General features: G+C 37.7%; 1 protein-coding gene across 5 annotated transcripts in view; it reads left to right on the top strand.

The window, feature by feature from the left end:
- Scaper (S-phase cyclin A associated protein in the ER) overlaps nt 1-27230 on the top strand; it is a 349156-nt gene that overhangs the window by 237704 nt on the left and 84222 nt on the right. For all 5 annotated transcript variants that reach the window (XM_026779044.1, XM_026779043.1, XM_026779042.1 and 2 more), the window contains one exon: nt 12777-12892. In XM_026779044.1, coding sequence (XP_026634845.1) covers nt 12777-12892 — 116 coding nt within the window. The remainder of the gene's footprint in view (nt 1-12776; nt 12893-27230) is intronic.

Here is a 27230-nt window from a genome sequence, read left to right as displayed (position 1 = left end):
GAGAGAGAGAGAGAGAGAGAGAGAGAGAGAGAGAGAGAGAGAGAGAGAGAGAAAGGTACTTGGTAATGGGGATGGGGTACACATCTTCATTCAAGTGTGCATGCATATGTATATGAATATGCTTGTGGAAGCCAGAGTCAGTTTTCCATTGTCTGCCAAGACTATCTTAGGGTTGGACTCTCTCACTCAAATCTCTCTTTCTCTTTCCCTGGATGGGGGGAGTCTGGATGTAGCCAGACTCTCTAGATTCCCAGACAGGAAGTGGGGAAAAGAATGAGAAGCAGTATGCATGAACACTGAGTGTGTGTGTGTGTGTACATACATCATACATACACATACATACATACATACATACATACACTCAGTCCCCAGGCAAGAGATTCTGGCATCTAAGCATCTGTTAGCTAGGAAGTCACAGAAAGTGTCTCAATGAGGTGTCTGTGAGTATCTGTGAGAGGAGGAAGGTTGCTGCAGGTATTGTGGTTTCAGCAGTAGCTAGAGTGGAAGGTTATAGTCTTATAACAGGTCATAGCAGCAGTGTGGGCCCTATTCATGCTGAAGGTCCAAGGACAGTCAAGGAGCCCTCTGCGTGTCACTCCTTGACACACACACACACACACACACACACACACACACACACATCAGGTGTCAAGAGATAGTTAGTGTGGAACCATGCCATTTCTGTGTGTGTTTATTACTTTATGAGGTCCAGGTGAGAGAGTTACACCCTTTGCTTGGTCTGTCATATCCAATAAGTTCTTGGGCCTGGTTTCCCTGATAGAAGTTTAATACATTTAATGTCCTTATAGTTTAAGTTTTCACTCCAGTAAACTTATATGGAGGCTCTCTTTCTACTCTAAAGAATAAATATCAGTTTCTGCTGTGTGTATTATGCCTGACAGATGGTGTGGTTTTGGGGTCTCCCTGGGGACTGTAGTCACACTTTGCTCTCAAAATGAAGTCAAAAGCTACTTGTAAAATGGAGTCTGTTAGAGAAATACACAGCCTGAAAAATAGTATTTTGTATAGTATGGGGTAACTTAGATAAGAGAATAACCTGATCTCAATGCATAGAATAATGTATGCAGTAAGACATTAATTACTAACAGAAGAAGTGGAAAGGAAATATACTGAACAGATAGTGATTTGTATTAGAGCTATATAAGAAAAATTTGAAAAGAAAGTAAGTAGAAGGGGAAATAATCAAAGAGAAAGGGTGGGAATTAGGCAGTGCAGCCAAAAGTTACTAGAAAAGAGTTAGAGGCAGCATTGTGTATTCAATTTTGTATAGCCCCAACACTCAAGGACTGAACAGGGAAATCCCTACTTCCAGACCAATGAGTTCTTTGGCAAAGCCTATCAAGAAGAAAATGAGATGGGAAAACAAAATTGGACAGGATAAATTAAAGCAGGTCTACTAAATTGAAATTAAATACTAAATAAGGAACATATAAAAGTGAAGGAAAGAGAGCTGGGGGCAGGGTTTCAGAGCCTGGATGCAGGCCCCTCCCGTGGATGCAGAGGACCAGGTCTGCTCTCTGCATTTCCTTGTAAGATGCCACCTCTGTGCGTCCCCTAAAGGGGACTTGTCTCTGAGGTCTACTCCATTGGCTGAGACCAGACTTGTATTTCACAGAATACCACATGGTTCTGACTCACTGTTTTCCCCTTCTGTGTAGAAGTATTTATAGGTCAAATCTCATAGTATAGTTCCCAGGATACTCTGGGTTCCCAGGGTAATCATTACCAGGAAGAACATTTACCTCTAGAGCCCTATGCCACTGACTCCACAGGAGTCTTAAGATGACTGCTCAAGTGTTCCCCTCCCTACACCACCATTTCCTTAGTAGTTCAGCTGCTGTGTGTACTCTCCTTCCTAGCTCTCCCCTTTTTTCCAATTACCTGTTACTGAATGTACTGTGAGAATCTTCTGACACTCTGTCTTGTGGTGCTGACCCTCAAAATGGACTCTGACTCTCCTTCTTTTTTCCAAAGATTCTTTTTTGCTACTAAAACTAGTATTTTCCACCAGTTCCTCCTCATTGATCTTTATTATAAGTACTTCTTTGAGTGTCCAGAAAGCAGAGCTATTTCTTTCTTATTAGCTGCCATTATTCATGGGCTCGCACACTTCATCACCCATGTCTGTTGAGCTCTTAGAGTGCCCCCACCCTGCCTCTCTCCCTCAGCACTGTTTGAAGTGCTGCTTTGCAAGAACTGTCATCCCATACAATACCACAGTAGGATGAGGTTGATATTTTTACCGTTCCCATTAGTTTCACTTATGCAGGTAAACTAAAACTTAGAGAGGTAACTTGCAGTTCTGTAATAGTGCTGACCCAGGAGTCACTCTAAGATGTGTATGACTTTGTAGAGTCTTAGCTCTTAACCACATACTGTATTTCCTTTCCGCATAGTTTGCTCTAAAAACAAAATTGTTCAAGTGAACTAAAACATCTGTAAAGTGTATGTAATGTTTTATATATGTGTGTATATGCATATATGTGTGTGTGTGTGTGTGTGTGTGTGTGTGTGTGTGTGTGTGTATGTATAAAGTTTCCCTTGACAGAAAGCACTATAGACTTGAGGAGCTGCAAATGTTTAGATTGGAGAAGACTCTACATTCTTCCTAAAAGCAAAGCTCCCAAAGCTTGAAAGGGAGCCATTGCTTTCATAGCTAAAAATAAATAGTAAAAGACATAAAAGAATTATAAAATCTAAGAATTTCTTAAGGACCTTGAAAATAATCTACTTCTGTGTGAACACTATATATGAAAGAAAGATGTATCACAGAATAATTAAGGTGTTTGTTTTGCTAGTGTAAAAAATTGTATATAATCTCTAGTCTTACTATATTTTTCTGATTTATTTTATAGGTCATTATCTTGAATTGACATATAAACAGGCTTGTTCAGTTAACAATTTGTCATGTCAAATATGTAAGGAATATACAGCTAGTATTTTAGTAGTTCAAATCTGGCTGAAGATATAGCTCAGTGGTTAAGAACGCTTGCTGCTCTTCAGAGGATCTGTGTTCTGTTTCCAATACCCTTCCTTATCCAATGGTTTACCATAGTAACTCCAGCTTGGGGTGAGCTGATGCCCTCTGCAGATAACTTCAGTAATATGCATAAATCCCCGCTCATACATATACACATAATAAAAAAATTTTAAAAACACTCATATATACATATAATAATTTTTTAAATTAAGTCTAAATCTAATGACAACAGCAAAAAAAACCCTACATAATGAAAATCTATACTTAAGATTCTATACTCAAGAAATACATGTGTATTGCTTACTTTTAACTATTTTTATATGTTTATGTGCACGTGTGTGTGACTGTGTATATGTCTGGAGGTCAGAGAACAACCTTGGGTATCATTCCTCAGGAATGCTGTCCACCATGGTGTTGAGACAGATTCTCTTTGCAGGAGGAAGCAAATGGATTGGCTGGGAAGATTTGTAGATTTCAGAGGATGATGTGGGTAAGGAAGATCAGTGTCAATTCAGGAAATTATATACCTTTTAAAATGGCTGTAGTGATGGGACTGGAGAGATGGTTCAGCAACTAAAAGCACTGACTGCTCTTCCAGAAGACCAGGATTCAATTTTCAGCACCCACATGGCAGCTCTCAACTGTCCGTAACTCCAGTTCCAGTGGATCCAATACCCTCACACAGACCTATATGAAGGAAAAAAACCAATGCATATAAAATAATAATAACTTATTAAAGTGGCTGTAGTGTAATATGGGTGGGGAAAAGTGACAAGGTGATTATAGTCCAGAGGACATAACTGGTCTGTGTTCCTGCTGATGAGGGAAAACGTATTTTGTGATGCAGGGCACCACACAGTTAGTTGTTCCCTCTAACTATTGTTTGTGCCTCATTCTCCTCCCCTCTTCCATGCAGTACATCCTTTCTGCTTACCATTCTCAGATCCCCACCTCTCCATCCTTGCTAGAATGGCGTTGTGTGCTCCCAGTACCTGTAAAGGCACAGCTGCTTTTTAGCATCTTTACAGTTCTGTTTTATTTAATAACTTTCTTTGTATTGTGGATATATGAACTTACATCTGACTTAAAGCAAAAATCTACTTCCAATTCATACTAAAATCCTCATTAAATATGAATTGGCCATCAAATTTGTCTATCAAATGAGCTTGTAATAGGAAAAAGATTTATATTTGCATTTCATAAAGAAGAAGGAGCTATCATGGGCCCCTGTTCTTAGGCTTTATGACGCCTCTGAATTGTATTTGCCTTAAATAAGCAGACTTTACACATCTCATTCCCCTTTAGTAAAGCCTGATTCTCACTCAGTCCAAATAGCAGCAGAGCACAGCTCTGATGTAGGAGTTCAGTGGGGCAGTACTAACCCTTCTCAAAAATTTGCTCAGGTTTACTTAGCAAAATTAAGAAAAAAAAAACCACACATATTCTAGAAAGACCCATTGTATTGTACTGTTCTTCACATAAGAGCATATTATTTGAAACATTTTGTTGTTGTTTTGTTTTGTTTTTCAATGCAGGGCTTCTCTGTAGCTTTGGAGCCTGTTCTGAAACTAGCTCTTGTAGACCAGGATGGCAGAACTCAGAGAGATCTGCCTGCCGCTGCCTCCCGAATGCTGGAATTAAAGGCATGTACCACCACCACCCGGTTCTGATTGGAACATTTTAATGCATAACAGGGGTTCAGTATTTATGTTACCCACTTTTCATCCATGAGCAAAGTATAAGCTAATCTGTGTACCTAGAAGTCCCCCAACCTCATTTTGCCACTTACCTAATATTTTGTATCAGATAATCTCCTAAGTGATATTTTTCAGTGTTTTTCTTTTTCGGTTTCTCCCATATATCCTTTTTAATGCTAAAGAAGAGGGCCTAAACCAGAAAGCAGGTTTCAGATAATCCCTGTGCAAAGTATCTGACAGTGTTTATCACTAGCTACTTCCTTTCATTTCCTTTAGACTGAAGTAAGCAGACCCCACACTTGTAAGCAGAATCATTTCTAATCTGGCCATACTTCATTTTTTTTCTGTGTCCCATTGCAAGTCTTTTAGGGCAGCTGCTTCCCCCTGCAAAAGAAAAGAAAAATCATGCATAAAAAACATCAGGCAGTATCTTGCTAAAATGAGAATGAGAACCCACAGAGATGTGCTAGGTTCACTGACCTCCAGGAAAGAAAGGAAATGGAGTTGGGTTTGCAGGGTATTGCAGGACAGTTGAGATGAAGTTAAGTAGAGCCTGTCTTGGACCAGCTGGGATCTCTACTAACTCTGGTCCCACATTCCTTCCCACCTCACCAAAGCCCTGCTTCTCCCTGCTGTGTGCACATTTTGTCCCCATTTCAAGAGCTAAACTACTGAATAAAACAGCTGAAAAAAACTACTCACATTTTCATTCCTTAGTATCTTGTTCTTTCATACTTCTTTATTTCCTTGTGACTATCAAACTTACATTATATTCTCTGGGTCTAGGTTGTTTCAAATGCTAAAGAATGTTTCAAGAATTTCTTTTTAAATGCAAAGAAATTCTAATATAGGAGAGTCCAGGATCCCTCAAAGATTACCTAGTTGTCAAAATAGGATCATGCTAAATACAATGTGGTACTCCAGCTTCTACCCTGGGAGAGAAGAGGCCAGAAAAATCCAAAGATGTGAGCAGTTGAATATTGTATCAATGTGTACCCATGTGTTTTCTGAGTTTTTTTAAATATTTATTTATTATGTATATAATATTCTGTCTGTGTATGCCTGCAGGCCAGAAGAGGGCACCAGACCTCATTACAGAGAGCCACCATGTGGTTCCTGGGAATTGAACTCAGGACCTTTGGAAGAGCAGGCAATGCTCTTAACCTCTGAGCTATCTCTCCAGCCCATGTTTTCTGAGTTTTGATGAGGGTGCCATGATAAGAAAGAAAAGTAAAGCTAGATGAAGGCTGTAAAAGCTATGCTATCCTCGTAGCCTTTCTGTAAATCTGAATTATCACAAAATGTTTTTAAATTTTTAATAGTACTAAAACCAATACTTTACAGGTTTGGAATATTTAGTAATAAATGTGTCAAAGACAAACATATACTAGATTTCCCTACAGCGCTCTTGGTCTAAACCCCTCCCACACTCAGGAGTCACAGAAGCCTAGGTTTTTCTGCTGGTTGTTTCTGTCTCAAAAATTATGAGCAGTTAATTGATGACTCTGAAGCTAGTTTTCTTGCATGTCTAACTGAGATATTCATCACTGCCTTAAGAGACTGTCCTGAGGACTGCCACACAGCGTGCCACATGTAAACTGTCAGTATCTTATTCATGCATAGTAACCATCTGGAAGGCTACTTTGAGAAAAGTAGAATTTGTATTTCTGGTTTCACTTTATCCTTGTTTTCACCCCTTAAAATTATTCATTCTTTCCTTAATGATGTATAGAATGGTCTGGGTCTTGACTTTCCCTAAAAGTAGGATCAAAAAACAAGCAAGCAAAATTAATGAAGCAAGATCTAACTAAGATGGTAAGAGACCCTACAGTTGGCCTTCTCCCTCTGGGCCTTCCTCCTATGTCCCCTTCAGGTAGGCCCGAGAACAAGACCTGCCTTCCCTGAGACTCCGATTTCTAGTCTGCCCACGTATACTCTGGACTTGGCTTTTCCAAGCACATAGTTGTTTCTAAGCCTTCTTTTCCTCATTGTGATTTGTCGAGATCCTCTCCTCTCAAGAAGATTTCTTCCATCAGAAAAAAACTATGCTTTAGTTAATTTTATTCAGTAAATATTTATTGAAAACCTCCTTTTTGCTAGATCCAATATAAATATAATCCCAGATGTTAGAATTAACTAAATAACAAGTACGATCTAATTTATAATTTAAATTAAATAAATAGAAAGATTAGTAAAAAGGTACAGTTGTTGGAGAGAAAGTGGGATAATATAGAATACTCTTCTCTGTGGCTTAAAAGTACAGCCCTGGGAGTCCATGGACCCAGAAGAACTTGTCCATGTTACAGCTCTTGTCAATATTACCTCCTTGCCTAAAACAATCTCTTCCTTGGCCATAAGGTCCGAAATTTGTTTCAGAGAGCTTGAAAATATGGTAAAAATGTCCCCATTGTAGACAGTATCAATGAATTCCATACTAATTTTTAGTTATCTTTCATACAACACCTTTCAAAGAAAGAGAAGCATAGTCAAGCCTTGACATCTGCTATTAGTCTCCTCTGCTAAAGCCACCATCTCTCACCCTGATCCCTTCACCCGTAGTTCAAATGGGTTAGAGAAGACACAGTCAAGCACCCACTGAGGAATTTTTCTAAAGGCTGCATATTTTCATTAGCATCACAGAGTAGTTTTTGCCTGGTCTTGACAAAGCTTCTCCAACCTTCCTTGGTCTCGTCATGTTCCCTAGGCTTTCAAACTTTACTTTAAAATTTCAGTCTTTTTGGCTCCACATTCCCACAAGTTTAGAATTTCAATCTTGTGATTTTCTTGCCCATAGATCCTTAGTCCTTTTGGTGCTGGTGCCTACAGCTAGAAATCTGAGCATAGGTACTTACTCAGATTGTAAGAATGTGGGGAAGCCAGCAAAACTGGCTGAAAGATTTAAGGGGAAAGCAAAGGGGTGGTATCTGCCCATTTTGCTTTCTCCTTTTTAAGTTACCATTAACATGTGTGGATAGTAAAGGAATAGAGAAGCATGGCCTTGAAGTGTGGGCAGAGCTTTACTTGCAGAGAACAATTATAAGAAGCTGCATTTCCAGGATCCCTGTATCTATAAATTGGACTACTGAGTTCCACATTTATACGTGTCTCAGAACTATTTCTAAATGGGTCTTAAGGTGCCACAGATGTACAGAACAAATGCCTAGCCTATCCTGCTAATGAACATGCAAACAGTTTTCCCCATCTGCTGCCTCTCTAAAAGCTAGGAAGGCCTTCTTCAGTGATCACAAAGAACATAATGACTGTGTACAGAGAAGTCAAGTACAAAGGCCAGCAGCCTTTGCAGGTCACCAAAGATTAACAGCTGCCTCTCCTTTGATTGGGAGAGCTAATAACAGTTACTCTACTTAATAATTGGATGGGCTCCCAGGCCATGTAATTCAGATTGAAGCTGTCATTTTTTTCTGCCCTTTAACTAAGCTGGGTTATTAGAATGAAGCCACTAATCCTATTAGTCAGTTGTCAGTCCATAGTGGGAGAGAGCAAGGGAAGACAGAGCTGCTAAGATGTTATACCAGATATAGAAGAAAGAACTGTACATTCCATCTCTAGAGGTACTTTTTCTTGATCAAATCATAATTATAAAACTTTTTAAAGTTCTTTATGAAATTATATTTTTAGCTTTACATTCTAGGTGCAGAGTATTTGCAAAGGAGGTAAAGGAGGAAGATAGATTTAGTTACTATAGAATTTATCCTACTAGAATAAAGTGTTTTCAGCTAAGGAGTAGTCTTTACTTGTTAACTGTTATATACATCCTATGCTTGACTGTGCTTGGAAACACAGAGACCAGAGCGTTTAAGCTTATCATAGACACAAATAAATATATAGAAGATTTGGCTTTAGTTGAAAGGATCAGAAAGTCTCACTGGAAGAAGTAACTTTTGATCTGAGTCTTAGAGGATTGAAAAATGGCATGTGAACACTAAGACTGAGAAGACAACAGTTCTGATGAGAAAATAATTGTGTTAGCAGCTTTAGTGTCGTTACTCTCTGTGCACACTTAGGAGGAGCATGTATAAGACAGTATGTGGGAGAGTGCCCACTACTAGGGCATTAAGGTACCCAAATATGAAGAGAGCAGCAAATGCCAAATGATAGGCATAAAAAAATCAATGTGACAAGACTTGGGAAGAGACGGAGGAAGGCCACCTACTCCTGTCATATCTGTCTGAATTATTGTGTGAAAGTGATTTTATTTTTTCATTTATATGTTTAATGTCACATGTTTGAGAAGTTTCTTTTTAACCCCTTAATTTCAACATTTGAAACAATTCATCATTAAGATACCTTGATTTCCCTTTTTAGTATCCATGAGGTAAAGAGGTAATCTCAAGCCAGGTTTGGTGGCTTGTGCCTTTAATTCCAGGCAAAGGGAAGTGGGTTCGAAGCCAGCCTGGTCTATGTAGCAAGTTCCAGACCAGCCTAGTCTTTATGCATTGTCAGACCTTGTCTCAAGAAACCAAAAAAAACCCAACAACAATAAAATAATCTCAGACATTATAGACTTATTATGACTGTCTTTAATGTTTAGAGAGGGGCAAGAGCTGTTTATCTTGCTTTCTTAAGGAGTGGGATCCATTGGGGGTTGGTCTTTCTTATAATACGGACAGGTCTCGATATTAACTTAATCTCATGTCATAGGATGTTTTTGTTGTCTACTATTTATTATTAGTTGAGCCATTCGTCCAACAAGTGCATACCATTGCCCTTTTCTGCCAGAACTAGGATTGAGTGACGAGTCAATAGCTCATAAGGAGCTTGTAGACTGTAGGGTAAGAGAGCAGATAAAACAAATAGGAGTCGATGGCAGGGCATGAACGAGAGGTTAGGAGGATGCTGAGCAAAGTGTTCATCATCTGGCTGTGCACAGTGGAATAGATCAGAGATTGCTTACTTCATATCTAGTTCAGAAGTATATACTACCTTGATTCTTGAAGGAACTGAATTTTTTAAATTTTACAGTTGATTTTTGCCTCTTGCTTTATTTTCCGAAAATGATTAAAATTTTAGGAAATTTTTCTATTTTCAGTAATATGTTAGTAAGAAAAATGGTTAAAGTTGGTTTTCATCGTTCCTGAAATTTCTGATTTTTGTTCTGCTAAATGTCCATTAGAGTCAGTGCCTTAAGATCTTCAGGAGGTCATAGCCATGTTGGCATATCATAAAAGGCTTTCAGCTGGGTGTTGTGGTTTTTTTCCATTTTTGTATACATTAAACTGCTCTGCTTTTACTCAGTCTGCCACTTCTACAGTGTTGATCTAGGCTCCTCCTTCCTGCCTCAAGCAGAAGACTAAACTGAATATGGGAACAGTAGGCATGGACAGAATGGGCAGCAGTCAAGCTGAAGCAGAAATAAGATTATCATCATCCTGGAGGCTGAAACAGTGTGAGAGTAGAGGAAAAGAAAAGAGCATAAAGAGCCAGTGTCTTAAGATGTGTTAAATCAGGATCGTTGCCCTCAGTTACTGTGCTTTACAGATGTATTTCACTTGTTCTTAATAAGTTGTATATTTTTAAATATTGTATCTATAATTTGAGTATAATACAAAAGTTTTTTTTTTTTTAAGACAGCGTCTCTCTCTGTGTAGTTGGCTGTCCTGGAACTTGCTATGTAGACCAGGCCTCAAACTCACAGAGATCTGTGTTGGGATTAAAGATTTGTGTGTGCCAGCATGCCCAACTGTGTTTACTTCTTGATGCAGAGCCCCTTCACTGTCTTCATTTGATTTCACATATCTCATAGTACCATAGGCCTAACTAGTAGCTGCCAAATAGTATTCATATGTAACAATTCTATAATAGACAGATTTAATTTATGGTACTATTACACAAAAGAGGATTGGCTGCAAAAGAGAAGTGAGGAAACTTATTGGGTTATAGAAATAGTGTGTCTTGATAAGCATTTGCCAGATTTCATTGAATACTGTCTACTTAAGATATCAGTGTTTCACTCAGCTATAAAAAAGTTGAAAATATCAAACCATAAACAGCCAACAAACATAAGATACTCACTTTCTAGTTACCAAGAAAAGATAAATACAAACCTCACAAAATGTCAGCACATACTGTTGAAAGGACTAAAGTTAGAGAGACTGATAGAACCAAACTTATATAAAAATATGAACTAACTGAAATGACTAGTGTACCCTGGTGTATACACAGATTGATTAAAATATTTTAGGACACTGTTTGCCCATAGCTAGCAAAACTAATTTTGTGCACAGCTGTGACCCAGAAGTTCCACTCCTAAGCCTATGCCCAATTCATCTTATGTGCCAGATATGTAGAGCAATATTGTCCAAATGGAGCCACATAAAACTAAAAAGCTTCTATACAGTGTAGCATATGAATGGGGTGGGTTTGGACCAGAATATGTTGCTATCCTATTTTTTTTACATGTGTGGTAATTTAAAACTAAGGCATTATGGGGCTAGCATGAAACCTGACATCAGGGAGATTACCAGGAATCCACAAGGATGACTCCAGCTAAGACCCTAAGATATAGTAGAAAGGGTACCTGAACTGGCCTTCTCTTGTAGTCAGAGTGATGACTACCTTAACTGTCATCATAGAGCCTTCATCCAGCAACTGATGGAAGCAGATGCAGAAATCCACAGTGAAGCACTGGGCCATGTGTCTGGAGCCCAGTCCAGAAAGAGGTGGGGGACAGGGGAGAAAGGAGCAATAATATGAGCAAAGGGGTCAAGTCCATGTGGATGCCCACAAAAACAGCTAACCTGAGCTAGTGGGAGCTCACTGACTCTGGACTGATAGCAAGGGAACCTGCATAGGACAAACAAGGCCCTCTGAAAATGCGTGACAGTTATGTGACTGGGGCAGTCTGTGGGACCACTGGTTGTGGGACCAGGATTTATCCCTAGTGCTTGAACTGGCTTCTTGGAGCCCATTACTTTTGGAGAGATACCTTGCTCAGCCTGAAAATAGTGGGGAGGGCCTCAGTCCTGCATCAAAGTGATGTGTCAGACTTTATTGACTCCCCATGGGAAGCCTTACTGAGGATGGATGGGGGGGGGGGTAGAAAGAGTCAGAGGAGAGGAGGGAGTGGGAACTAGTATAGGTATGTAAAATGAGAAAAGATCATTTTTTAAAAATTAATTAATTAAAATTAAAAAACATAAAATAGTATAACAGAAAATTGTTCTTTCCTTCCCCATGCCAGAAGACTACAAAGAGTTTAGAGAAATTTCTTTACAGAAAAGTTATCTATAATTCAGAAATTATATAGAAATCATCATAGATTGAGTTCTGAAATGCTTAATATCCTAGCAAAAGCAAAGAGAAAAAATGTATATAACAAACATGTTCAGCTGCCTGGTATGCTGACAAACATCCCAATGGAGAAAACCTATGGAAGTCAGCTGCTCTTGTTACATAGGACTTATGATTACAGGACAGTATGTCCTGCCAATCCCTTACTTCTTTTTGCCTGTCTTATGCTATAACTTGCCCAGAAAAGCATTCTCCCCAAAATATGATTGGTCACCTATATTCATGCATCCTTTGCCTTCCCTTCAGGATACTAACTGTAATAAAAGTCACTTATAATGATATGATTGGTGTTGTTCTTAATTTCTGGCTGGCTTTCTTGTCTGCGGGTTAGAGGGTAAAGACATTATGCGAGGAAGAAGACACAGACACGCGGCGGTCCCACGTGGGTGCACTTTTAATGGGGGAAGGGCAACAACGGGCAGGTAAAGGTGTGCAGACACGACAGGAAAGGCAGGGAAAGAGAGAGTGGTCCTGGCGACCCTTGCTTCTTAACGGGGAATGCAAAGGCTTCTGGGAATATGTCCGTAACCAGGAGAACGCTGGGAACTGTAGTTCCGCAAAGGAACAACATTTGGTATGTGTCCCATTCATCAGACTTTAAATTCATAATTCAGGTGGCCATGTCTATGTTCACCACTATTTGCCCTCATTTCCCTGCACCAAGAAATCATTTAGCAAATATATTTCAACTGCACACTAAATATTTCATTTGCTTAGAATTTTATGCCTAGGATATTGTACTAACTTCTGTTTGTGTTTCTGTCTAGAATGTGGCAGATCAGATTGCATTTCAAGTTGCTGGTGGATTAACAGCCCTTGAACACATCCTTCAAGTAGTGGCCCCTGCCTCAAACATGAACACGGTTTCACGAATTCCTCCTAAGTAAGTATAGTTTCTTAATCTGAATTTCATTTGTAAGTAATTTTTGCCTTGTTTTCATATGGGCAAACCACAAGAAAATTGTGTCTGTGTGTATTTAGACTTGAATAGCAAGAGCTTATATTAAGGAGAAAAACAGGGTTGCTTGACTTCATTTACAAAATCCAAATTAGCCTCAAAATCCGTATAAGGAAATCTTTTCAGTCTGTGATTCACTCTGTACTTAAACCAAGAAGAACTGATGAAGTCCTGGAATAAGAGTGGAAGAAAGCTAACCTTCTGTGTTTTATGTGAAAGAGTTAGGGCCATAGCCTGGAAATGAGCCTGCAAATCTACAGAAACCCTCAAACTCAGGAAGAGCATTCTGATGCCAAGACTGCCAGAGTCTGGAGTCCCAGCCAGATTGCTGGAAACTGAATTGCACCTCAGTCACTAATGGTAGATTGTCCTTTGTCATAAAGATCCTATGTACATTTGGATCTAATTTCTATCTTCTGATTTGATCAACTCATATTGTTAGTGTCTGTCCATTTGAAGTATAGTATAGAAAATATTATTTCAGAAGTATTTTTTCACAGTTGTAGCATATACAATTTCTAGGCAGTTTATGGGGATTCTTATTTGGAGTTTAAATGAGTTTTTGATAAAATTTTATCTACACCTCTGAGAAAATGTTACTCTTTTAGCTAGTAAAATAAACAGAAAGTTCCATTTGTCCTTTGGGTGCAATGAGGGATTAAAAAAAAAAACAAATGCAACAGTTTGTCTTTTTTTTCTGGGATACATTTTGGTAAGATTAAAAACAAAAACAAAAAAAACCCACTCACCACATTGACTTCAGAGTCCCACAAATCTAGGATCTGTTTACCCCAGCAAGTGCCTCATTCATGTTGCAGCTCTTTCCCTATTTGGGTAGAATGTATATAAGAATCTTTGCAAACTGTGGAAAGTGTTTTATAACTGGTAGGTGAAGTATCTTAAGTAGTGGTCTTACCTGATTTAAATTATAGTCTATTTGCATGAGGTACTTACAAGTAACACAAACTTCTTAACACGATTAACATGAGTTCTTTTGCTCTGCTGACAAGATAGAGTTGATTAAATGGAAGGTATAGCCCTTAAGTCTGTGAGATAGAAAGTGCCACATCAGACAGTTGCAGCAGTCGTAATGGTTTCTCTGATACTGAGGCATTTCTCATCAAAATATTTTATTCCCATGTCATTGTTGGGTATGAGAGATGAGAATCACTTCTGTGTTGATTGGCAAGAAAGGAAGGAGAAAAGGACTGAGATGTGTAAAAAGTACTTAAGATTAAAAAGTGAAATAGCATTTGATTCTGTGGTTCAGTGTTTTGATAATCATTAATAATTCATGTTGTCCAGCTTGAGTTTATCTTGAGATTTTTAAATTCTGGTTTTTGTTTTTATTACTTAGTTTTCTGGTGAGTGTCAAAACACATGATCCAAAGATCTTGAACTAGCAACCTAGATTAAATGCCATTTCTCAAAACTGCTTTTGCTATAGGCTAAGATCATGTTCTTATGCTTATCTGTATTTCTCCTTAATAGAGCAGAAGAAAGTGTCCACAGTTCCTAAAAAAAAAAGACTTATGTGAGAAATAGTATGTTCCTGTTGGAAAAGAGAACTGGAACCCTGAGAGTCTAGTCCAGTGCCCTCCGCTGTCAGGAGCACTTGACCGCAGTGCCATGATGAGAACTTGTTTCATTGCCAATAGATCAGAGTTTTCAGCTTTACGTTGCCCACAGATAGAAACCAGCATCAGGAGCCTTAGTCATCTAGTAGTGACTCTGGATTCTCTTGTCTGAGCACACACTCAAGATTGTAACTGTGTTTACCGTCTTCTTAGATACTTCTTAGAGCTACTGTGTTAAAGTGGAGTGTTCTGTGCTGCTTATCCATAGATAGGTGAGAGAACTTCTTCTGGTACTGTAGCCTGAGTCAGAGCAGGCTGCTGGGAATATGTCAGTGTGTAAACTTAAAATTACTTTCTGCACAAACTCCTGCTGTGGCCCTGAACTTTCCATAGGACCTTGGTACCTCACTTGCTCTCAGCCGGCCCAGATCTCCCTTTCCATCCCTGATTAATTCTTACTACTCATCTCCATGAACCTTCTGCCTTCTTATCTCATTCAGAATCCCTGTTTTCTTCTTCCTGCGATGCTGTATGGCTCTTAACAGAGAGAGCTGGCAGTTTAGGCTACCCTGTATTGTTTAATTTTCCTCAGTGATAAGCAGCAGACTTAAACCATTGTCTAGAAATAGCCATCATTTTGAACTCTGGAATCCTATGACTGACTGACTGTAAGCCTGATGCATCTCTGGCCAGAAGCCCTGAGTTCCATGTGCATAGAAGAACCTCTCCCTGCTCCTTTTTTCTTACCACACTGTGTTTCTCAGTTACTTTACATAGTGACTCTTTAGCCTTGCTTTATCCATAGTTATTGCAAGGTAGCTTCCTAAGAATAGTATTTCCTTCTATATTTCCTTTATTTTTAAGGATTCATTTTGGTTTTTTATCTATATGAATGTGTGGTTTATATGTGTACACATGTGTGCAAGTACCCTCACTGTGAGCTGCTTATTATAGGCACTTGAAATTAAACTTTTTTTTTTCTGTAAGAGCAGGAAGCTCTCTCAACTTTTGAGCCATTCTTCAGTTCTCCCCCCTCAAAAACCCCTAAAGATTTCCTAAGGTGAAATTAAAAATATGGAACTAGAGATTTCATAATTTGATTTTTCTTAGAAACATAATAATATTATGTCATGTAAATGTACCATATTTTCAGTACCCATTTGTGGTAGTTTGAATATAATTGCCCCATAAGCTCATAGGGAGTGGCACTATTAGGAGGTGTGACTTTGTCAGAGTTTATGTGGCATTGTTAGAGGAAGTGTGTCACTGGAAGTGGGCTTTATGGTTTCATATATGCTCAAGCCACACCCACTGTCTCAATTTACTTCCTATTGCTTGTGGCACAAGATACAGAACTCTCAGCTACTTCTCGAACACTATGTCAGCCTGCATGCTACTGTGTCCTGACAAGATGATAATGGACTAAACCTCTGAAACTATAAGCCACCCAATTAAATATTTTCCTTTATAAGAGTTGCTATAGTCATGATGTCTCTTCACAGAAATACAGATCCTTAAACACCATTCATCAGTTGATGGATATCTAGGCTGTTTCCATTTCCTAGTTCTTGTGACAAAAGCTATGATAGGGAAGAAGTACCTCTGTGGTAATATAATATATAGAGCCTTTGGGGTCTATACTCAAGAGTGGCAAAGCTTCATCGTGTGGTAGATCTATTTTAAGGTTTGTGAAGAACTGCCACACTGATTTCCAGAATTGGCATACCAGTTTGCATTCCTACCAGCAGCAATCAAATATTCCCCCTTTTCCCACATTGCATCAGTATGTATTATCGATTGTTCATTTGATCATGGCCATTCTGACTGAGGTAGATGAAATCTCAAATTAGTTTTAATTTACATTTTCCAGATGGCTAAAGATGTTGAATATTTTTTTAAAAAATGTCCACTGGTGCAATAGTGGCACAAATGATGTAGGGATAACCAACCACTTTTCTGATTGGATCCAGAGTCAAGTGGATGAAACCCATACCTGGCACTGTTAAAGGGTCCAAGAACATATACTAAATAGGTCATAGTCCCTAAGAGACAACCTAAAACTTCTTCTACTAAATGGACATAGTATTAAAATGATTTCTAATGATTTGTTGCTGTGGTGGTTTGTATGGGAATGGTTTCTATAGACTCAAGTATTTGAATACTTGTTCCCCAGTTGGTGGAACTGTTTAGAAAGGATTAGGAGATATGTCTTAATGGAAGAGGTATATCACTGGGTAGGGGGTAGAGTGTAAGGTTTAAAAAGCCCACACAGTCCCCAGTTAGTTATTTCTCTATTTCTACTTATTATGAATCATATGTGAGCTCTCGGGTACTGATCCAGCACCATGCTTGCCTGCCTGCCTACTGCCATGTTCCCAGCTGTGATGGCCATAGACTTTCACCCTCTGGGAACCATGGGTCCAAAATTAAATGCTTTCTCTCATAGGTTCTCTTGGTCACAGTGTTTTGTCACAGCAATAGAAAAGTAACTAAGACAGAAGTAGACTAGTGATGACAGGTCTGACCATGTTGTTCTTTGGAGAAATGAAAGACTTTGGGACTTGGGGCGGTTCTTTAAACATGTGAGTTCTATAAGAACAGGTAATGGTACTTGCCACTGTCTTAATCTTTAAGGGTTCCTCATCCTTTTAGAATTAGAACTTAGTTTAGATCTTTAGAGCATTATTTTCTATTTATAAACAACTGAAAAATATGAAAATATTTAGACTTTGCTGTCTAAAACGTGATCACAGTGGACCGTGTCTGGCCATCTTAATAAAAAGCAAGTGTTTCATGAGAACTTAATCATTCATTACACCAATTACTTATCTGACACTAGTAGCTAATTGCCTAATTTTAAGGTGAGGTTAAGATGTTTAAGGTCAGAGAGACCGGGTGGTGGTGGTGCATGCCTTTAATACCATCACTCAGGAGGCAGAGGCAGGTGGATCTCTGTGAGTTTCAAGGCCAGCCGGTTGTACAGAACTAGTGCCAGGACAGGCACTAAAGCTACACAAAGGAATCCTGTCTCAGAGGGGGAAAAAAGGCTCACAGAGTGGTTACATACATATGCCTATCTTCCTTTCTTCATGCTCCCAACTCTAAATCCTAGCAGCATAATTCGAATCAAAACTTTAATCCTGCAGCTACAACATGAAGCTCTTTTTGTAAGTTAATAATGTATTTATTATTAGAATTAGCTGTAATTTTAACAACTAGAAAATAGGTATCATATTTTGTAAGACAGTGTTTATTGAAATCAGTAAAAATTTACAGCATTTAACAAAAGAAACAAATGATTGGTTTGTCTCATTTCAGGGAAGGCTTTTTTATTTGAATTACAATTCTGCTCATCTCAGGGAAACCATAGTATCTATCTACCCTAAAACATGGTGTGCTCAAGCAGTAGACACAGACTTTCAGGGAACTACACCTTCTCTTACTCCTCTCTTACACATCATGCAAGGAGAACCAAATGCTCAACTGTGCACTAAACTGCTACTAGAAAGTACCCTCATGCACGATAAGAGAAAGTGACACTACAAGGTCCAGGGCACATGTGCTGTGGAAAGCAGCAGTAGCAGTGTTACGACTTTGGTGTAGCCATACCTGCACGAAGGCAGTCGCTTTCCCCGTGGGACTGTCACATAATAAATTTATTTAATAACTGCAGGATCTATTACATTTTTTACTAAATTACCATTTTATATAGGTAAAGAAACAAAAGTTTTAAAAAAAACTGGTTTCTCTCCCATCATCTCATCAGCTGAACTGAGACTGTCATATACTCCCTCCTCTCTGCCTTATTGCCTACCTGCTGTCACCAAAAAACAGCTTAACCAACCCGTATTTTTTGAATTTCTTATATTCCAAGATCTGTATGTTTGTCATCAAAAAAATCTTTTACCGCTTTGAAGAATATGAGATTAATAAATATATTCTGTATCACATCATACAACAAAAGAAAAGAAAACAATGTAATTTAAAGTGTTAGTATCTGAGGACCTTTGGTTGAATATCTCATAAGCTAGTATTTGTGGGGTGGCAGTGCTATATGTACTGCCATATTGTAGATGTATAGTATAGTGTTGTATGTATTTACTGCTCTAATAAAATGAAAGCATTTCCTTGGTATAGTTTTAAAGACTGATAATGTGATTGCAGAGGATTTGTTGTTACTGTGTTTTTATAGTTTGTGTGTGGGAAGACCATCATTGTTTGGCTAACCTTGATTTATGCTTTTGTAGTTGGGTGTGGGTACTGTGTATGAGATGGTTTGGGGCCACCTTTTGTTTTTTCATAACAGACTAAGAATTAAATTCACTGGTACATCATTTGGTACCGTGAACCAAAATCGTTTGTAACTATTTGTATGTAGAAGATACAATGTTCAGGGGAAATGTAACAATTATTTTCAGGGGCTGAAGAGATGGCTCAGTGGTTGAGAGCACTGCCTGCTTGCTCTTCTAAAGGTTCTAAATTCAATTCCCACCAACCACATGGTGGCTCACAACCATCTGTAATGAGATCTTGTGCTCTCATCTGGCCTGCATGCATGCAGACAGAATACTGTATATATAATTAATAAATAAATAAATCTTTTTAAAAATTATATTCAGAAAAAATGCAAGATTTCTGTGTATTTACTGCCTATTTAGGATAAATTTATCAAATAATTTCCTTCTCATAAGTTCAGATGTAGCTTTTTAAATAATTGGGACCCATGTTGCATTCCACTGTGTGCACTATGTCATAGACTTTCAGTAATGTTAGCAAAATACTATTTACTAGTATGGAAGAAACTCAAGATCTAACCCACTGCTAAATAATTGCATATTTACAGACAGGAAAAATTAATATATGTTTTAAATCACATTTTATCTCTAAAAAACAAGTAACTTTCTCCAATAAAATGAAATGTTTTAGAAGCATAGTGATTGATAAATATATTTCTTCACTTGGCGTACTAAGGTATTTTGTTTATGTTTCAAAGGCTTTTTGCATAGATGGTTACAGTTGACAGCTGTTGAACCACTAATAAGATTAAAGTAAAGAAATTAGTTGTGTCAACTTTAATCTGCTGTTTAGCACTGCAAACCACCTGGGGTCTTCTCCAGAGCCATCTTATTTAATAATAAACTTTAAATTACATAATGGGATCCTATCTTAGATTATGTTTAAAGACTTTATAATAATAGCTGCCTTATATCAAATTAATATTAGCAGTAAAAATAATGGTTTAGCACTAGAAATAAAAAATTATTAATTTGGTACTTACCCTACATTTTAATGCATTATTGTAATGTTTCAACATACGTTCTAAGTTAGAGGTTAATTTGAGGAAATACAGATGAGCTTATTAAGTCAGTGCTTTAAAAATATATATATATATATAATTTTCAATCTAAAATTAAAATGTCACTATGGAATACTGAAATTGCATATTCTGTTTGTGCCTAATTTATCAGTTTAAAACACTTTGAAATATCACATCTAGTTGGAAATTTCTTACTCCTTGCTCTGAGGAATTATTAGGACAATTATTTTAAAGTTAATTTAAATTTCCCTGACATTTTATTATGTATGTAGCATAATACTAATGTTGATACAGTGAAAGTTGATTAGTTAACAGACAGGATTAGCATCATGGAAAGACCCCTTTTGAATGGATGGGTGTTGGGTGTTTAAGTCCTTCGCTGTGCCCCTCATTCTTAACTCTCCCAGCATCTGAAAGGCAGTGGGGGGGTTATACTAGCTAAAACAGGGTGTGAGCAGTGAGATGGCGCTGCCTGACAGCCTGAGTGAGCTTGACCCCTGAACCACACACAGAAAGACAGAAAGGGTTCCCACAAGCTGTCCTCTGATCATAGGTGCATTGTGGCACATTAAATTTCATAGGATTTTTAAAAGCAAAGTTGAAAAACAACACAGGACAAATGGTAGAAATTTTAACCTTTTCTCAGTAATTAACACTGAGTCACCTGTCACAATTATCAATTTCAATTTTAAAAAAAATTACCAAAATGTGCCACAAATCTAAATTCTCTGTTGTGAAAAATGTCAAAACTGAATAATTTCTTCCTGTTTAAATTTCAGCAATATCTAATTTTCTTGTAATCTAATAATCTAAATTTCTTGCTGGCAAGACATCTTATTTACTGGGTATCTTTAAAACAGAACTTTACAATGTTTCATGAAACACATTTTTTTAGCTTTTTAAGTTAGCATGTAAAATAATGAGATTTGTTGTGGTATTTGCATTCATGCATACTTTATTCTTATGAATCTCTCTTTACCCATTGCCTTCCCTCTCCCCACATTGTTCCCGTTTGTTTTTGTGCCATACACTCTGGGCCTTTCTCCATCTTCCGCTTTAACATCTCTTCCTGTTATCACAGTCTCTTTTCTGCCTTGAGACCTAGACACTCACACATGCATGGGCACACATAGGGACACACACAAACACACAACATGCAGATAGAAATGCAAGTCTAGAGTCTGCCTCTGAGAGAAAACATGAAGTATTTGCCTGTCTGAGTCTGGTTTATTTTATTTAATATAATGATGTCCTCTTGTATTCATTTTCCTACAGATGTCATGTTTCATTTTTTATAAATACATAAAACTCCATTCGATACATGTGCCATATTTTCTTTTTCTGTTCATCATTGATGGGGCAGTTCCATTTCTTAGCCTTTGTAATTAATGCAGTGGTAACATGCATGTATAACTGTAGTGTTGACTTTGTTCTTCAGATAAGATATATGCCCAAGAATGATATAGTAGAGTCATATAGTGGTTTGCTCTTGATTTGTGAAAAATTTCCATGCTAATTTCTATGGTGGCTGTACAAGTTTAGACTCCGCCAACAATGAAGAGGGTTCCTCTTTCCCTCTGTCCTCATAGCACCTATTGTCATTTATTTCCTGCTCATGTCTGTCCTGACTGGAATGAGGTGGAGTCTCAAAGTAATTAATCTCAAAGTAGTTTTAATTTGTATTTCCTTGATGGCTAAGGGCATTGAACACTTTTTCAAATACTTATTGACCTTTGTATTTCTTTTTTTGAGAACTGTGTGTTCAGTCCATTTATTGAATTAATGATTTGTTGTCTATCTTTTGGTGCCCTTTGTATATTCTAGATGTAAATCCTTTTTTAATAGAACTGAATAAATTTACTAAAATATACAAGATAAAAGTATAATTCATATATCTATGAGAATATACACACATGAAAATCTGATAAATGAGAAGCTTCTGTAAAGCAAAGGACACTGTCATTAAGACAAAAAGACAACCTACTGACTGGGAGAAGATCTTCACCAACCCCACATCAGACAAAGGTCTGATTTCCAAAATATATAAAGAACTCAAGAAACTAGATATTAAAATTCTAAATAACCCAATTAAAAAAATGGGGTACTGAACTGAACAGAGAATTCTCAACAGAAGAAGTTCAAATGGCCAAAAGGCACTTAAGGTCATGCTCAACCTCCTTAGCCATCAAGGAAATGCAAATCAAAACAACTTTGAGATACCATCTTACACCTGTCAGAATGGCTAAAATCAAAAACACCAATGATAGCCTATGCTGGAGAGGATGTGGAGTAAAGGGAACACTCATCCATTGCTGGTGGGAATGCAAACTTGTGCAACCACTTTGGAAAGCAGTGTGGCAGTTTCTCAGGAAATTGGGAATCAACCTATCTCAGGATCCAGCAATACCACTTTGGGAATATACTCAAGAGATGCCCAATCATTCTAGATGTAAATCCTTTATCTGAGGAAAAAAAAATTCCAATCTGTAGGCTGTCTCTTCATTTAATTTTATGAGATCCATTTGTCAATTTTTAGGATTATTTTAAATGATAATGAAATCTTTTTTAGGGGTGTGTGTGTGTGTGTTCATGTGTTATGTGTTCAAGTACACATCCACAGGTGTGCGCACAGGCCAGACATCAACCTCCAGTGTCATTCCTCAAGTTTCGTCCACCTTGTTTTTGAGACAGGTTCTGTCACTGGCTTGGGGCTTGCTGATGAAGCTCGGCTGCCTGGATCTTCCTATCTCTTCTTCCCAGCTTTGGGATTACAGTTGGACATAACCATTGCCATTCTTTTTTAGGTGAGACCTAGGGATTGAATTTAGGTCCTCGCATTTAAACAGAAAGCACTTAAAAGTGAGCTCTCTATTTAGTCCCATCTTTGCTTGTACCTTGAAGTGTTTTCCCCTAGCAGTTTCAGCATCTTAGGATTTGAAGTAAGGTCTTTGATCTGTTTTCAATTGACTTTTGTGCTGGTGATAAATGTGAATCTAATTTCATTTTTCTCTATGTGTATATATTCTGTTTTCCAGCATTATTTTTGATAGTACTTTTTCAGTGCATATTTTTACACTTTGTCAGATATTAGGAGCCTATAACTCTCTTTGGATTTGTTTTGGGGCACTCTGTAATTAATGTTGTTTCATTCCTCTAGAAGTCTGTTTTTGTGTCAATACCATACCGTCTTTGTCAGTATGGCTCTGAATTCAATATTTGAAATCAAATATTGTGATACTTCTAGTATTATTTATTCTTTTTCTTTTGGCTATCCATGATCGTTTGTGTTTGTACATGAATTTTAGGATCTTTTTAGTTCTGTGAAAAATGTCATTAGAGTTTTGATGAGATCACATTGACTCTGTAGATTGCTTTTGGTAACATGATCCGTTCTTAATTGTAGTGGGGTGATCTGCTCTCAGTGTGGGCTTCACTGTTTCATGCTTGGACTATCCCGCATCCGCCCCGTCTGCGCGCCGGTGTCTCCGCCCGCAGCTTGGGCCTGCGCCCATGATCCGTTCTTACAATAGTAATTCTAGTCCAAGCACGTGAGGGTCTTTCTGTCAGCTAGTGTCTTCTCCAATTTATTTTTTTTTCAGTGACTTGAAGTTTTCATTGTAATGACCTTTCACCTTCTTGCTTAGGTATATTACTAGGTATGTTGTTTTTGAAGCTGCTGTGTATAAGTTGTTTCAGCTAATTTCATCCTCAGTAATTTCATTATTATATAGAAAAGCTACTAATTTTTGCATGTTAGTTTTATATCTTGTAACTTTACTAAAAGTGTTTATCACACCTAAAAATTTTTGGGGGAAATCTGTAAGATCTTTTAAGTACAGAATCATGTTATCTACAAATAGGGATAGTTTGACTTCTTCCTTTCCTCTTTGTATCTTTTATATATTTCTTTTGTCTTATTGCTTCAGCTAAGATTTGATTACTATTTTGAATGAAAATTAAGAGTAGGTTTCTTTGTTTCATTCAGTTTTTTTCCATTTAATATGACTGCTACAGCTTTGTCATATGCCTTTATGTTGAAAAATGTTCTGTCTGAGTCTAACTTTTTTAGGATTTGTTTTATGAAGGCACACTGAACTTTTTCAGATGCCATGTCTGCATTTATTGAAATGATTGATTTGTGTCCTTAAATTTGTTTATATGATATATTGTATTTATTCATTTCCATACGTTAAACCAGTATTCCATCCCTGGAATGAAACCAACTTGGTCATGTTGTATGACGTTCTTTGGGTGCACTTGAATCTAATTTTCAGGGGGGAGTTGTTAAAATTTTTTATTTTAATTAAAATATAATTGCATTATTTTACTCCTCTTTCCTTTCTCTAAAACAATCTGCTAAGTTCACTTAGTGTTACTTGTGGATAGGATTTCAGGGCTTACCACTTGGTATTGTATAATTAAGGAGCTCATCCCTGGGAAAGGCTAATTATGCCTCTCTCAACAGTCATTAGGTGCCTGTAGTTCTTTGTTTGGGGATTGGACCCCATGATATTTTCCTCTTTCATTTAGCATATCTTGGTATTGTCCTTGTTCAGGTCTTTCTTGGGAAGCCATGTTTTTGAAATATCATGGGTGAATCTTTGTCACTTCTAGGAGACACAATCTCACAGCAGACTTTCTGGTGCCCCTGGTCCTTTCTGCCCCTCCTCTGTGATGTTTACTGTGCCTTAGATGTATGAGTTGTGTTGTGGATCTATCATTTGGTGCTGGACATCCCAAGATAAACTGTTGAGCAGGCCTTAATTCCAATTAGGCCTCTATTGGTTACTGGCGAGATATGAGTTCCGCTACTGCAGCTTTAGGGTTATCTTGCCATGCTGGTCATTGTTGTGGTTCACAAGTATCACACCCTCTTGACAGCACAGCACCTCTGGCACCAGAGAAACTAGACCTCAGACAGGAAACTTTCAGGTCAGCTCTGGATGGAATCTTCTACGTCCTGTGCCTGAAGTATGTGGTGAGTTCAACAAAAAGGACTTATCCTCTACCTCTGGGACACAATTTTGGGCAACAGCAAGACCCTATAACTGTTTTGGGTATCTGGGATTACCCTGACCAAACAACCTAAAAAGAAGTTCTTTTGCCTGGAACTGAGGTTTCTGTTTGTCTGTGACTCTTGTGAGAAGCATCGTCAGCCCAAATGGCATAATTCTATTCAAAATATAGACATATAGAAATATATATGGATATACACATACATGTATGAGAATGTTGACAAGTGTGTTCATTGGGAAAATTAATCTGTAGTTTTTTATTGTAAGGTATTAATCTAGTTTTAATATCAGAGTAGTTCTGGCATCGTATAATTAATTTGGTAGTGTCCTTCCCTTTATATTTTGCAAAACAGTTTGAGGTCTAAGAGCTTCCTTGACCGTTTAATAGAATTAAGTAGTGGATACATCTGGCCCTGGGCTTTTCTTTGCAGAGACTTTTAATTACTGCTTCAATCTTGTTGCTTGTTATTATTCTGTTTGTTTATGAGTTCTGAATTTAATTTTAGAAGGTCAAGTGAGTTTAGAAATTTGTTCATTTCTTTTATTTCCCAGATTTTTAAAATGCAAACTTTTATAGTATTCCCAAATGACTTTCTGGATTTCACTAGCATCTTCTGTAACAAAGTCCATTTTCAGTCATTATTTGATTAAGTTGGATTTAGCTTGCTCTTTGTCTCTCTGTCTCTGTGTGTGTGTGTGTCTGTCTGTCTGTCTTTCATCAATCTTACTAATTTTTTAAGAGTAACTCTCCATTTCATTGATACTATATATTCTTTTTATCTGTTTCATTAATTACTTGGGATTTGTTTTTGACTTCTTATTTTTCTAGAGCCTTCAGGTACATTGTTAATTTGAGATCTCACTAATGTTTTTAATGGGAGTATTTACAACAGTGAAACATCTGCTTAGGACCACTTTGGCTGTAGCCCAGTGGTTCTGATAGGTAGTGCTATCATTTTCATTTCCTTATAGTTTTGTTTCAGACAGGGTTTCACCACATAGCCTAGAATTTGCTATATGTACTAGGCTAGCCCAAAATTCACAGAGATCTGCCTGCCTCTTCTTGTGCTGGCATTAAAGATATGTGTCACCATGCTGCGAGGGTTCTAGGAATATTTGAACTGCTTTCTTGATCTCCGCAGTGACTCACTGTTAGTTCATAAGCGTGCTATCTCCATATCTTTGCTGGTTTCTAAGGTTTCTTTTGTTGCTGGTTTCTAGTTCTACTTCATGGTGGCTTTGGTAAGTTAAAAATTAGTTTTTGTTTTGTTGTTTGTTTGTTTGTTCTGGGTTAAGGGTTGCTTTATTGCCTTCCATGTGATCACTTGTACAGAAGGTTCCATCTGATATTTTTTTTTAAAAAATGTGTATTCTCTGTCTGTTGAATAGTATATTTATAGACACTTGTTGTATCCACTTAATCTATGGTATAATTTAACTCTGAGATGTCTTCATTGATTTCAGTTTGTAAGACCTCTCTGAATATGAGAGCACGATATTGAAGTATCCCCTACTATTGTGTTAGGACCTACATTTAAGTGATTCTTAATGTACTGGATATGTATTTAGTTGCATTCTTTAATCATCATTTTTCTATGTACGCTCCTGCACCTCTCACTAAAAGGCTTAGTTTTATCATGCTTTTTTCTGTCCTCTGTTTCTCAGAGGAAGCATGTTCAGTAAGAAATTTTCTGACAAAAGAAAACCATTCATAAGTATATTTGGGGCAAGAAAGTCTGTATCTTAGACCAGCACTGCAGTACACTCTTGACAGAATATGCAGTGAGATTTTAACATCTCCTGAGAAGTTTCTTTGAAAAGTTGGAGCTTTCTATTTGATGTCGGAAAGTGCTTCAAGTCATTCACGTTTAAAATTACAGAGAGGGTGCTGAACAGACCACCCAAGCTGGGTTCAGAGCAGTGTGCACTTTAAACCAGGTGCTCTTCAAATAAAGATTGTCTTTCAAGTAAGTTCACTGCGTACACAAGTTTTTCCTCACCCTGAAAGTTTGGTTCCCTGTTCTTTTCTTCCTCATTTGAACATAGTTTCTTGAACAAGTTATGTGAACCTAAGATTGTTCAGAGGTAAAGTCTTTCCCAGGGAGGGTTTCTTTGTTGAGCACAGAGGATGGTAGAGAAGGTGTGTGCTTTTTTTTTTTCTTCTTTATTTTTTTGTTTATTTTTTTTTAAGTTGTTGAAAAAAAAATTTTCTGCCTTCTCCCCATTTCCCATTTCCCTCCCCCTCCTCCCATACTTTGCTCCCTCCCCTCACTTCCCTCCCCCTCTCCTCCTCCCCCCCCACTCTATTCCCCCTCCCTCTCGAGAATGAAGAGCAGTCCAGATTCCCTGCCCTG

Source organism: Microtus ochrogaster, chromosome 5 (assembly GCF_000317375.1).
Source record: "Microtus ochrogaster isolate Prairie Vole_2 chromosome 5, MicOch1.0, whole genome shotgun sequence".
Classification (NCBI taxonomy): Eukaryota; Metazoa; Chordata; class Mammalia; order Rodentia; family Cricetidae; genus Microtus; species Microtus ochrogaster.
This window is presented reverse-complemented; position numbering and strand designations above follow the sequence as displayed.